The sequence below is a fragment of the Macaca fascicularis genome, chromosome 9, assembly GCF_037993035.2.
Source record: "Macaca fascicularis isolate 582-1 chromosome 9, T2T-MFA8v1.1".
Lineage (NCBI taxonomy): Eukaryota > Metazoa > Chordata > Mammalia > Primates > Cercopithecidae > Macaca > Macaca fascicularis.
In genome coordinates this window covers 26,332,484-26,346,165 of record NC_088383.1, presented here as the reverse complement: position 1 = coordinate 26,346,165, position 13,682 = coordinate 26,332,484, and the positions used below count along the sequence as shown (strand labels likewise).

At 38.6% G+C, this 13,682-nt stretch overlaps 1 protein-coding gene across 1 annotated transcript in view; it reads right to left on the bottom strand.

Annotated features, from left to right (window-relative positions):
- Positions 1–13,682, bottom strand: part of GPR158 (G protein-coupled receptor 158) — a 444,280-nt gene that overhangs the window by 59,488 nt on the left and 371,110 nt on the right. Inside the window, exon 6 of the mRNA XM_005564806.5 lies at positions 2,571–2,680. Within this exon, the coding sequence (XP_005564863.3) occupies positions 2,571–2,680 (110 nt within the window). The remainder of the gene's footprint in view (positions 1–2,570; positions 2,681–13,682) is intronic.

Sequence of the window (13,682 nt, the reverse complement as noted above, 5' to 3'; positions counted from 1 at the left end):
AACCAGCCTTTGCAGCTTCATTCACTAGAACCATCCACCCGTTCATTCATTAATTCAACAAATATCTCAATACATAATATGAGAAAAATACAGCACTAAATCTGGGGAGTGTAAAGCTGGTTCAGCTCGTCCTTCCTTCAGGTTGTTCACATTTCTATGGGATGCTGATTGTTCAGTTTATAGATGTAAACAATGTAGGGATCAGTTAAATTTAAGCAATATAGAATAATATAATAGTAAAGCCATCTGGTTCACAGAGGATAAGAATGATTCAGCTCATTACATTAGCAATAGTTTCAATTTAAGCCTTTGGTGGAGAAACTCTCTTCACTGCAATGACTTCTAGAGATACAAAGTCAGAGGGAAAATAGTTTTAATTTCGAATAGTTTTAATTTCATTTTTTAAAATAAAAGAGATAATGTTATAACACAGTTTCCCAAATTCCAATCATTTGCATACTAGTGTCGAGATTTCTGCTGTATCTGTGCATCAGCTATTAATTTCTTTAGTTAAATTTATATTTATTGTTAAAAAATATTTAAAGGAAGCTTTATATCACTACCTTATCACTATCTAGTGATAGTCAAACTTTAAATAAATAGAAAATAACTATAAAAATAAATGCAATGAACAAAAGATAATCTTAGGGAGACAGCATTGCAGGGAAAAGCTCTGAAACTGAAGCCTGATCTGCTCCTCATTGCAAAGGAACATTGGCAACTATTCGGCAAGTGTTAAAGTCCTAGTAGTTTCCAACTAATCTTTCTTCTGAAAATAATCAGAAGGATTGAAGGAGAACCTGCGTGGAAGTAATTTTCTCATTAAATGATTCAGTGCCACTGAACACTGGGTTCACATCCCCCTAAACATCCTCTCGCAGACCATAGTGTTATGTGTTCCAGACACTTGGAAACATGCTGAGGTAGAGAGCACAGTAAGTCAGGGGAATATGAATGGGTTATGTGTGGGGAGAATGACGGGAAGCAGCTTTCAGGGCTGCATCTGACATTTTTCATTCATTCATCTACTCATATGTATTAAACATGTCCCATGGGTCAGTTATTTGTGCTGAGTGCTGGGGATTCAATAATGGTATCATTCTCACTACAAGGAGAAAGTAAAAGAAAGTGAAGGCAATTAAATAAGAAAACTATAAGGTACCATAAGTATTATAATAGAGGACCCACTAGATACTAAATGCTAGAGTAACAGGGACAGAGTTCATCTTCAAGTCTCAATAGGGCATCTATTCTTTCAGGATTTCTAGAAGGCTTAGTGTCCACATGGGCTGTCATTGATTTCTCATTTCCTTTGGTGAGCACCAGTTGGAAAACAGCTATCACATAAGCAATGGAAACCTAGAAGGTAGTTGAAGAAAGAAGGATGCCGGAGGGAAGTGTGCTGTGATGTGGATAGAATACAGTGAGAGTCAGGGAGAACATTAGAGACTGGTCTAATCTCTCCTTTTGTAGGAAACAGAAGCGTATGATTTATTAGAGTTAGAGGCTAAATTGGGATTTAAATAGGATCTTCTGAAACCTAATCTAATATCCTTTGTACTTTACCACATATGTAAGAAGGGAATCTTGAGAGTCAAACACATTGACTTTTTTTTTTTTCCAAAAAGGTAAAAGGGTAATCTAGAGCATTCTCAATAATTAAGTACCAAAAAAGAAAAAAAAATGAAAATACAATTTATTATGTGGTAGACAGTGTAATTAAACCACAGTATGACCCATATTAGGAGATTTTAATTCAGAAACATGTATGGCCAGACTAGCATGAACACATGAATGGCTTACTATGGTTATCGAAACAGCTTTAAAGCTGATCAGTACAAAGGGTTTTCTTCACAGGGATACAGTTTTACCCTGCAGGGAAAGTTTATTGTTTATCTCCTACGCTCTTTGGCACCACTTCATTGAGACTTTCTTTAAACTTGGAGAAAGGAGGCAAGGGAAAGCCCTGGAATAATTTCCAGCCATTCCCAGCCTTTGTAGATAGGTAGTTTATTTTATTGCTATTCCCCTCACCCAATATTTAGGTGGTTTTAGAACTAAGTATTAGGGAACTTATGGCATTCTCCATTTTCCGAGGTTGATAATCACTGAAGCACACTGGTTAAGGAGAAAAGCCAAAAGCACTATTTTCTGAACTTCACCCATCGAATATCAGCAGGATTACCTTGGGGCATGGAACTTGGGAATGGAGGACAGTAGTTTTTGTCAAATAAGTGTGTTTCTCTATGGTCACTCTGGTTGTGTATCATTATTTCAGCAGTATTACCTTTGTATTCCTTCCTGTTCTGAACTATACTGTTTCATATTTTAAACTTATTAGGAACTAACCCTTTCCATAACCAATGACACATTTTATTGAAGCATCTTGTTCAAGTAATTCAGTTGTATTAAATATTTCCCTGAAGAATCCAAAGACGTCACCTTGAAAGTGAAAAATATACAGTATCTTGAAATTGAGTCATTTAAGTGGTCAGTGCAGCTAACAATTATGTGCTAAGCTAATCACTTTGATCCTTCCATGAGAATGACGATGAATAAAATATATATACCTGTGAAGTTTGAGAGTGACAGTTCCGTAAACAGTAGCAAAACCGAGAAGACGGACCCATCTTAGCAGAATACAGCGAAATGTGCTTGGCTCAAAGTACAAAATAACAACCTGTGGGATGAAAACAGAAAGAGACCTTCAGGATCAACTGATGACCCACAGACCCAAGTCAATATCTCATAACCTGATGTTTCATACATATGAATTTTGATATAAGCATATACCCATCAGAATAATTATTTAAAATACTATTTTGACCATTTATTGTCCGGACCAAAGAAATACAGAGTCTCCCTACTGCTTATTAAATAACATCTAAATTCTTAAAATCTAACTTCTAGAAGTTTCCATCAACTGTCTCTAAGTCTTTGGTGTATGTCCAAACTTACCTCTCTTTATTGTCCAAAATGAGCAAGCAAGGATAGTCCCGTTGCCATTCTCCCCCAGAGCCCCTTGTTCCCACCTCCACACTTCTGGCAATCCCTTTCCCCCGTCTGAAACAGCCCTGAGACTGCTGTGTTGTACTGTATCTTGCAAACAATCTACCACTTCATATTTACTACTTGGCTCAATTACCTCACTAATTCCATACTTTCTCACTCCAGAGTTTTCCTTCAACAAATATTAATTAAGCATTTACCATGAGCCAGGCACTGTGCTGGGTGCTGCCGATACAAGATACAAAGGCCAGGAAGAGGGCGAAAAGAGACATGGAAATAGGAAATTGCATTCAAGTAACGTAAGTACTGTGATAAATATTTCTGCAATTTCAGTGGGACCACAAAGAAATGAGCGGCCAATTCCAGCGGAGAGTGAACAGGTACGTGCAAGACACTCTACTACTTTTCATATGCTACTGGGCAGTTTTGAGTGAGTCCTTGTAGAATAAGAATTGGTTTGACGCTGCCTAAGAAACCTTGTAGTGTTAAAGGATTAATACTATTGAAGAGCACAGACTCAATCTTCGCTGAAGCAGCTGCTGAACTGTTTCTGCTGAAAACGAGGTCATAACAGAAAATATGCCCACTGCCAAAACCCTGAGTATGACTTTTGTTTTTTCCTGCCAGAGATGTGCATGTTGCTGGGGGCCACGGGGTAGGTACTGACATTTTCTTGCTGATATTTTACAAATATAGCCCCTCTCTCTAGCAGTGCCTAGAATGAATTACCTAAACTCTCCTGGCATTTCTCAAGTATTTCTATTACACAAAAATAAAACGTTCTCAAGGAATGGAGAAAATATGGACAAAAGTGTTAAGGAGAAATTAAAGAAAGGTATAAAAATAGGTGTAAACAGGAGATAATGTGGTTTTGCATGCTCCTGAAGTCAGGAAAAAATATTCAACTTTATTATTTCACATACACAGAATTTGTCCTTAGTTTTCCAATTTGCTAGGTCTATATGAAGATACAAATATTTTCCTTCAGGATTTAATCTACCAGAAAAAGGTCTAGATTCAGAAAAAAAAAAAAGAAGGAAATAAAAACCTGTTCTTTTACTATTTTCACAGAACAAGTTAAAATTCTATAAATTTGTATTCCAAGTTTGAGCTTGTGTATTTTAGACATATTTCCTTTGCATAGTAGTTCGATAGGAATAACAAGTTCTGCAAAGCAAGCTTTATGTTTTACTAAGGACTTGAAGCTAAAAGGAGGAGGAAAAACTTAGGGGAGAAAGACAAGTTGGAGAATCCTCAACAGAAGATTAAAGCATGTGGGGAGCATATCTGCTCCTTCTCATGGTAGAGAGAATGATAGATCAGAGACTACACACACAGGGTTCTGAAGTCTGGAATATGTAAAATCTCAAATATTTCCGCTAGAAATGGCCATAGAAATTCTTCTGGAACAGTGGATTCTTGGGGGCTGCGAAATCCTATCAGTAAAGCTTTTCATTATCCACGAAGCTTTCTCTAGGTAATGAATGAGCAAAGGTGAACAACTGTAATATAGAAGTCTACATAATTTTTACTTAAAAATACTTACTTTTGAGCTGTCTGGGAACTACTGATGTACCTTCAAACTTTTTATTTCACAGATAAAGAAGTTTAGGACTTGTTAGTATAAGTGAAAGATTGGGTTGGTCAGAAATACATGAAATAACAATATTTTTTAGCATCCATGGTGGAGGTGTAAGTTTAAAAATAATAAACAATGAAATTCTAGTAAACTAACATTTGTCATTAAAAATAGTTCAGCAGATAGTGGACTGTAACTGTTAGTGTGCATGTGCCACAGGCAATGCTGGTGGTGTGAGAGAGAACAAGATTTGAATCCAGAATCCCCGGGTTCCAGTTCTGGCTCTACTCTTTCTTAGCTGTGGGCTTCCACAATTTATTTAACATTGTGTTGCTATACTTCAGTTGTCCCATTTGCAAAATGGGCACAGCAACAAAAATACTTCATCTTGGAAATATATTGAAGCTTAAGTGTGATAGTGTATGGTAAGCAGTCACAGTGCCCAGTACGATGAGTATTCAATAAGTATTGGCTAATAGGAGAGTTGATTTATTTATGCTTTGTTCTGAAAGTTATTCTCATTGCAGCACAACTATATCTCATCATCTCAACAAATTCTTTTCTGATCACCCCAGCCACCCCTTCTTTTGAATTCCTATCATGACTTTTATAGACTTTATGCTTCTTCTACTGCATCTTATATTGTAGTTATCTGTATGGTTGCCTCTCTGTATTATTGTAAAATTGAAGAAGGGCCTGTTCCTCAGTGTATTCTGTGTTCTTTACAACCAAAAGTTTATGCATATTAAATATTTGCTCAATGATTTATTTTAGCCAATTTTAAAGGGAAAATGTTACCTTCAAAATAAACTATTTGAAAACTGATTAGGGCTTCCTAATCATTGGTATCCTAATTCACATATTCAATATTTATTTACTCTGCGTGAGGCAGTAAGGGATCTGGAAGTCATAAAAAATGTCAGATGTGGATTAGGTCCTTCAAAAAATTATAACTTCATAGAGTGAATATTACATGTAAGTGATAAATATGATTTCTAAATATTTAGGCAACACTATATGCTAGACACTAAATTAAGCATTTTTGCATGCATTTACTCATTTAATCCTCACAATACCTTAGAAAGACGAGACTTTGATTTTACTGGAGGGAAATAGGGCAAAGATAATTTAAGTGATGTGCTCAGGGTTACACAGCTAGGAACTGTCAGAGCCAGGATCTGAATCCAGGCAGTTTGGTTCCAGAGTTCGTGCTCTTAAGAACCATAAGAACAATGATGTCACCCTGCCTCTGAACCGGCTCTACTGTGTGGGGGAGGTGATGAACGCCATCACCCTGTGAATTGCATTATAATGAGGATTTCAGAGGAAAGGGAAATTACTGGCAGTGGAAACAAGTGAAATTATCCTGGAAGGGCTGACAAGTGAGCAAGAACGGAAGGAGGAACAGGTTTCAGTGTTCATTCAGGCAGGGAGGAAAGAGGGGGAGGGAGCCCAGGACAAAAGGATATTGTGGGAAAGTTCCGGAGTGTGTGGAGTGTATAGTTACAACCAGGAAGACAAGAGGAATCATATAAAGAAAGCTTTAAAACAGAGATGGAGCCAGATCATTGTAAGCTTTGAATAACAGGGTGGAAAATGCAGATTGTATTCCAGGAGCAGTATACATGGCATTAAAGCTCTCTGAGTTGAGGTCAGCAGTGTGTGCACCAGGGAGCCAATCTGGCTACAGCACGGAACAGCATAGGCTGGGCTATGGAAAGGGGAGAGACTGAAGGTGAGAGGACCAGCTGGAAGAAAAAAAGAAAAACCAAGTTTATCTTCCCCACCGAGCATTTTCCTATTTCTTATTCCAGTGTCCGTCATTTCAATTCCCATAATGGCAACTGATGGGATTTTTCTCATCACCTCACTGCCCTGCTTAAACCTTTCCGTGGCTCTCAATACTCTTAGGAAATAGTCAAAATTATTTAAGATGGTTAGCAAGAGCCTTCACACTTGGAGCTAGCTGATCTCTACAACATCATTACTTCCACTCACCTGATCCCTGAGGTCCTTGGATTTGCTGTCTCTTCTGGCTGGATGTTCCTTACACAACCCCCATCTCACTTGAACCTGGCTTTCTCCTGTTCACCCCTTCAAGTCTCAGCCCAAATATCCCTTCCTCTAGGAAGAACATGCCTCCCCTGTGGCTTAGCACACTGTCCCTATTTGTTAATTGTGTCTTCCTTCAGGTAGGTTGCAGGCTCTGTGACGACCACGGGTTTTCTCATTCACTTCTGTGACACTGGCACTAGCAGCGTCCTGGCACACAGGAAGTGCTCAGTAAATATTTCTTGGATGAAAGGAAAAATAAAGCTTTGGGGCAAAGGCAAAGAAGGATGTAACTAATATGGTGAGAGGGAGAATTCATTCATTCATGGGGACACAGGAAAGAAGATGCCAAATCAAGAAAAGTGGGCAACCTGTTACTTGTTGAGGCAAAAGGGAATAAAGTGTCAAACGTAATGTAAGATTTTAAGCTTGAGTGACCTGGAGGATGCTTGTACTTGAAATGAAACAGCAAAAAGAAAAGGATGCATAAGTCTGCAGAAGACATTTCGAAGTCTGATTGATTGCCTTGATTCTTTGGATACTGAACACAGCTAATGGGGATGAACAACAGAACCACAAAGGAGAAGACTATTAGGCTTCTCAAATATGCACAGAATAAAAGAATGCTTTACAATAGTATAATTTTTTTGCAAGTATAGACACACCACTAGGGACTCATAAATCTCCACAGTATCTGCTCAGTAGACACAATGCCTAGTGCTTTTAAAAGAGAGATGCTAACAAGAGAAAGTGGTCATTCCCTGCCTCATCCTGCAGGTCTCAGCTCAGGGCGGGCATCCATGACTCTCTCCAGCATCCCTCAGACTGAGTTAGGTTTCCATCTTATTTGCATGTTATTTACTCTCATTGAATGCTGAGCTTTCCATTGTTGCATTCATCAGCTCTACTTGGAAATAATTCTTTCTGTAATTCATTTGTTTAATGTATCTTCCTAGTTTATAAGTTGTATGAGGGCAATGATTGTAACTAATTCTTGATTGCACATACATTCCCTAAGATAGTAACCTGACAATAAGAGATAATCAGTACATGATGGGGAAGGAATGAGATTAAAAAAGGAAGGAAGGATGGGAAGAAGAGAGGAAGTAAGCAAGGAAGGAGAATAATATCTTCATTTTTGGAAATACTGAGTAAAAAATGCCTATGGGACATCAAATTTGGGTCTAGGTTTGTAACAGTTAATATAATCTGTAAGAAGCCAAAAACCAAAACCAAAAATGAGATTAGAAAGTTTAATATTTTCAAATCCCCCAAATTTAACCTTTTACCATTAAAAATATTATCTATAAACAAGCAAATCAGAAGGTGAGCAAAGGATATGAACAGACATTTCTCCAAAGAAGACATTTATGTGGCCAAAAACCATATGAAACAAAGCTCATTATCACTGGTCATTAGAGAAATGCAAATCAAAACCACAATGAGATACAATCTCATGCCAGTTAGGATGGTGATCATTAAAAAGTCAGAAAACAACAGATCCTGGAGAAGATATGGAGAAAGAGGGATGCCTTTACACTGTTGGGAGTGTAAATTAGTTCAACCATTGTGGAAGACAATGTGGTGATTCCTCAAGGATCTAGAACCAGAAATAACATTTGGCCCAGCAATCCCATTACTGGGTATATACTCAAAGGATTATAAATCATTCTACATAAAGACATATGCACACGTGTTTACTGCAGCACTGTTCACATCAGCAGAGACTTGGAACCAACCCAAATGCCCATCAATGATCGAAGGGATAAAGAAAATGTGGCACATATACACCATGGAATACTATGCAGCCATAAAAAAAAAGGATGAGTTCATGTCCTTTGCAGGGAGATGGATGAAGCTGGAAGCCATCTCTTTTGGCAAACTAACACAGGAACAGAAAACCAAACACTGCATGTTCTCACTTATAAGTGAGAGTTGAACAATGAGAACACATGGAAACAGGGAGGGGAATATCACACACCAGGGCCTGTCAGGGGTTGGGAGCTAGGGAAGGGATAGCATTAGGAGAAATACCTAATGTAGATGATGAGTTGACAGGTGCAGCAAACCACCATGGCACGTGTATACCTATATAACAAACCCACATGTTCTGCACATGTATCCCAGAACTTAAAGTATAACAAAAATTACGTATAAACAATAAACATATATTTTAACAAATTATAAAACATTCCTTTTGAAATCTCAATGACAAATTTCCTAACAGACTGTAACAGTGAAGAAATTGAGAAAATCAAGCCACTAAGCTGAAGAATTTATAAGTTACAATAATACTGATATTACACTGATAGCTATCATTTTTATGTACCAACAACAATAATAGCTACCCATGCCTCCCAACACATACTCACTGATTACTATGCTAGACATATTACCCATATTTAGGGTCCAAAATATACTTCATTATCTCTATTTTAAAGAAGAACAGACTGAATTGTAATGGGATTAATTAATTTGCCCATGGTTATCAAAATAGTTTTTAAACAAGAACCCATAAAAAGTTCCTTTACTGGAAGAACTGCCTAAGGCATAATTCCAAAGTACGTATCACACACAAAAAATAATAAAACACTATGCTGATTCTCTTTCCGATACTGGGGTCAATGATAGTTATAAAGATGCTGCATTTAATTTGTGGGCTGCAGGAGTAAAGCGTACCACTCTATTAAGTAACCTAGGGACTGAAGAGTATGCATAATTGCTGGATGAATGATCACAGCATATAAATTATAGGTGTTGTAAAGCGAGATGTCCTAGGATAAAGAGGATGGGCTGAGTGGAAAAGACATCCAGGATCAGCAGCAGCAGATGTCACAACCAAACCACCAACTTCCTTTTACCTTTAAGAATGCCTCTTGGGAACTCACTATAATTTGCCTAGAGGTTTGCTTCTCCCACAGTCTTTGAGAGCAAGGTTTCAGTGTGATGACCTAAGGTAGATGTACATCGGTGTGTGTTTGAAGGTCTTGGTTCATAACCATGGGAAGTTTTTTCGAATGCTCTCAAAATTCATATACAATGGAATACTACTGAGCCATAAAAAATAGAATCATATCTTTTATAGCAACTTGGATGGCGCTGCGGCCATTATCTTAAGTGAAACAACTCAGAAGCAGAAAGAAAATTACTGCATGTTCTCGCTAATAAGTAGAAGCTAAATAATCTGTACCCAGGGACATAGAGTATGGAATTATAGACAAAGGGGACTTAGAAAAGTGGAGAAGTGAAAGGGGGTGGCTGATGTGAAATTGCTCAGTGCATATAAAAAACGTTAAGTGATGGATACACTAAAAGCCCAGTCATCATTACACAATATAGCCATTTAACAAAATTGCACTTGTACCCCTTAAATTTACATTAAATTCAATCAAATGATCTTAGAGGTAGGATACTCAAGGCATTGAGTTTTTAAAAAGTATTGCTGGCTGGGGCTGGGTGTGATGGCTCGCTCACGCCTGTAATCCCAGCACTTTGGGAGGCCGAGGCAGGTGGATCACAAGGTCAAGACTATCGTGGGCTAACACAATGAAACAAACCTCATCTCTAATAAAAATACAAAAAAATTTAGCCAGCTGTGGTGGTGGGTGCCTGTAGTCCCAGCTACTCGGGATGCTGAGGCAGGAGAAGGGCGTGAACCCGGGAGGCAGGGCTTGCAGTGAGTCGAGATAGCACCACTGCACTCCAGCCTGGGCGACAGAGTCAGACTCCGTCTCCAAAAAATATAATAGAAAGTATTGCTGGCTGGGCGCAGGGGGTCATGCCTGTAATCCCAGCACTTTGGGAGACTGAAGTGGGTGGATCACTTGAGGTCAGAAGTTTGAGACTAGCCTGGCCAATGTGATGAAACCCTATCTCTACTAAAAATACAAAAATTAGTTGGGCAGGGTGGTGAGCACTTGTAATCCCAGCTACTCGGGGGGGCTGAGGCATGAGAATTTCTTGAACCTGGGAGGCGGAGGTTGCAGTGAGCCAAGATTGCACCACTGCACTCCAGCCTGGGTGACAGGGTGAGACTCCATCTCAAAAAAATAAATAAAATTAAAAAATAAAAATAAAAAGTATTGCTGTGGTGGAAACAGCCTTTCAGGCTTTCCTCTCAAGTACAAAGAAATCTTGAAATTATTCTCCCATTTCAAAGATTTCAATTTCAATAACAAATTATTCTCCCATTTCATTGAATGTGATTTTGTTAGCATGTTTTGAAGTCTGCTTTATTGCCTGGACTCTTTGGCTATTGAACACAGCTAAGAGGGGAGAAATAGAGAACTATAAAGGAGACTATTAGACTTCTCAAATATGCTCAACATAGAAGTAGAACTTTTTTTTTTTTTGAGATGGAATTTCATTCTTGTTGCCCAGGCTGGAGTGCAGTGGTGCGATCTCAGCTCACTGTAACTTCCACCTCCAGGGTTCAAGTGATTCTCCTGCCTCAGCCTCCCAAGTAGCCGGGATTATAGGCACCCGCCACCACGCCCAGCTAATTTTTTTTGTATTTTTAGTAGAGACACGGTTTCACCATGTTGGCCACGCTGATCTTGAACTCCTGACCTCAGGTGATCCACCTGCCTCTACCTCCCAAAGTGTTGGGATTACAGGCGTGAGCCACCGTGCCTGGCCCACAGAAGAATTTTTTTTTTAACAGAATAACTTATTTGCAAGTATAGACACGTTGCTAGAGACAGAAAATTAATCTCCACAATTTCTGCTCAGTAGACACAACGCCCAGTGCTTTTAAAAGAGGGATGCTGACAAGGTACAGTGACGAGAAGTCAGCATGGTCCAATGCTGTTCCAAAGCTCTGAGAGTCAAAGGTGTGAAGCTCTTGGTTTAGGCCTAATCTCTTTAGAATCTCAGCAATAGTGTTCAACACAGCAGTTCCCCTTTCCTAATTGACTCTCCAAGTGTTATTTGCTTCAGTTCAGTGAAACTGGTTGTGAATTGAACCACTTTTACAGGTAAGTGAGGTGTTATGTGCTTTGGGGTTTCTGTTAGTAAGAGAGCGTGAGAACAGTTTTACTTAAAAAAGAAACAGAAGAAAAAGAAAAGATTACTGTGTACCAGGAGGCATGGTAACAGACTCAAGTGGCAAGATTTTTGTTGATGAAGTTGTCCTTTGATAAGGATTTGAAGAACATCTGAGGCTTTAAGGACTCTCTACTATATTTATAATTTCCCAGTGCTTCCTACAAGGAAAAGGCTTACTAGTCAAATATTTTCCAGAGCTGCTCATCCCCAGGTTTGCTATTCTGCCAACAATCCTAACAACATGTGAAGAATTAAGCCGATAACTTTCCTTGATGGAGGACACACCACAAAGGTCATACTTGGAAATACCTAGTACTAAACCTTGTGTGTAACCTCTTCAGGTTTGCTCTGTTTGAAGTAGGTGGCTGGAAATGAGTCATCAGCCAGAGCCATATGCATTGAAGCACTTTTATTCAGGATCATCTTTTATGGACCTTTATGCAATGTCCTGTGGCGTGTTCGAAAATTCTTATATTTTTCTATATTTGGCAAGAGATATGCTTCCAAACGTGGGACTTCTTTAGGATAAAAATGCATGTCCTTCAAATCTTACCGGTTCATTTTTGATTCCATAGTAATTGTGGATTCAAAATAACAAAATTACCTAATGCAGTTTTACATTTATACAATCACCACATACATGAGAATGGCTATAATTGTGATTATGTGTCTTTATACAACCATGACCTAGAACTTAGTATTTGGCTCCTATCACCTCAAAACAAAAAGTGGATAGCTTCCATAGTAATATAGAAGTAACATTTTAAAAATTATAAAATATACAAGATGTGGGGGTTAATGTGGCAGCAGATGATATGTTGTGCCCCAAAACATCCTCTCCAAAATTCCCATGGAATACACCCGAAAATGTCAAAAAAAAAAAAAAAAATTAAAAGGGGTTACAGCTCTAAAAATTAAGGGCAAAGAGGATAAGTTGCCAAAGTCTTAGTGGTGATTCTACTCACAGCTTGGTAGATCTTATCCAATAAGGAAGTACCTTTTAAATAAAACACCATAGGCCTCATTCTCTGAACCAGAATAAGATGCTAAACCTCCCACACATAACAAGGAAAGATTTTCATTCATACTCCTCCTCACTGGGGTCTTCTAACTCTGAGACCCATAGCTTTTTACTAAACAGAAGATCACATTTAAAAATCCTTGGTCATGCTCCAACTAGGCAGCAACTCTTTCTATTACACATAAGCCAGTCCTGGAGCCTCCTAGTCCAATACTGCTCTTCCCCTAGAAGCACCTCTCATCTCCATCCATTCATAGGTTAGAACGCCCAGGATGCAGCACTGCATTCATAAATGTGACATTTAGCTGCTCAAGGAAAAGCACTGCAAAATACAGAAAACCAGTGTGCTGGGAGGGCACACGATGGAAAGTCCAGGTGCCTTCCCTGGTCTCGGTTTACCCATCTCTCCACAAGGAGGCACTTCATGGAAACAGCCCATTCTAATACACGTAATAAACACAGAAACATATGACTATTTTTGCTCTAAACTTTCACAACTTTTCAGTTTATGGGTTCAAAATAAATACTATTTTGGCCAAGAATAAATTATGATGCATGACTTAATATAGATGTTTATACCATCCTTAACAATCATGTCCTCAAAAATAAATATGGGAAGGCTCTCAGGACAAATGTTTAGTGAAAAAATCAGCAGCACCTAAAATGTATATAAAATATACAGTATGATAGCAGTTATATTCAACATTTATGTGTAGCCAGGCACCGTGGCACATGCTTGCAGTCCCAGCTGCTTGGGAAGCTGGGCAGGAGGATCACATGAGGCAGAAGGACCACTTAAGGCCTGGAGTTCGAGGCTATAATGTGTGATAATCACACCTATGAATAATCACTGCACTCCAGCCTGGGCAATACAGTGAAAATCCATCTCTTCAACAACAACAACAAAACATTTGTGTGTATATATGAGCATATGTACATACATAAAAACATACACAGAGAAATGAAAGCACACTT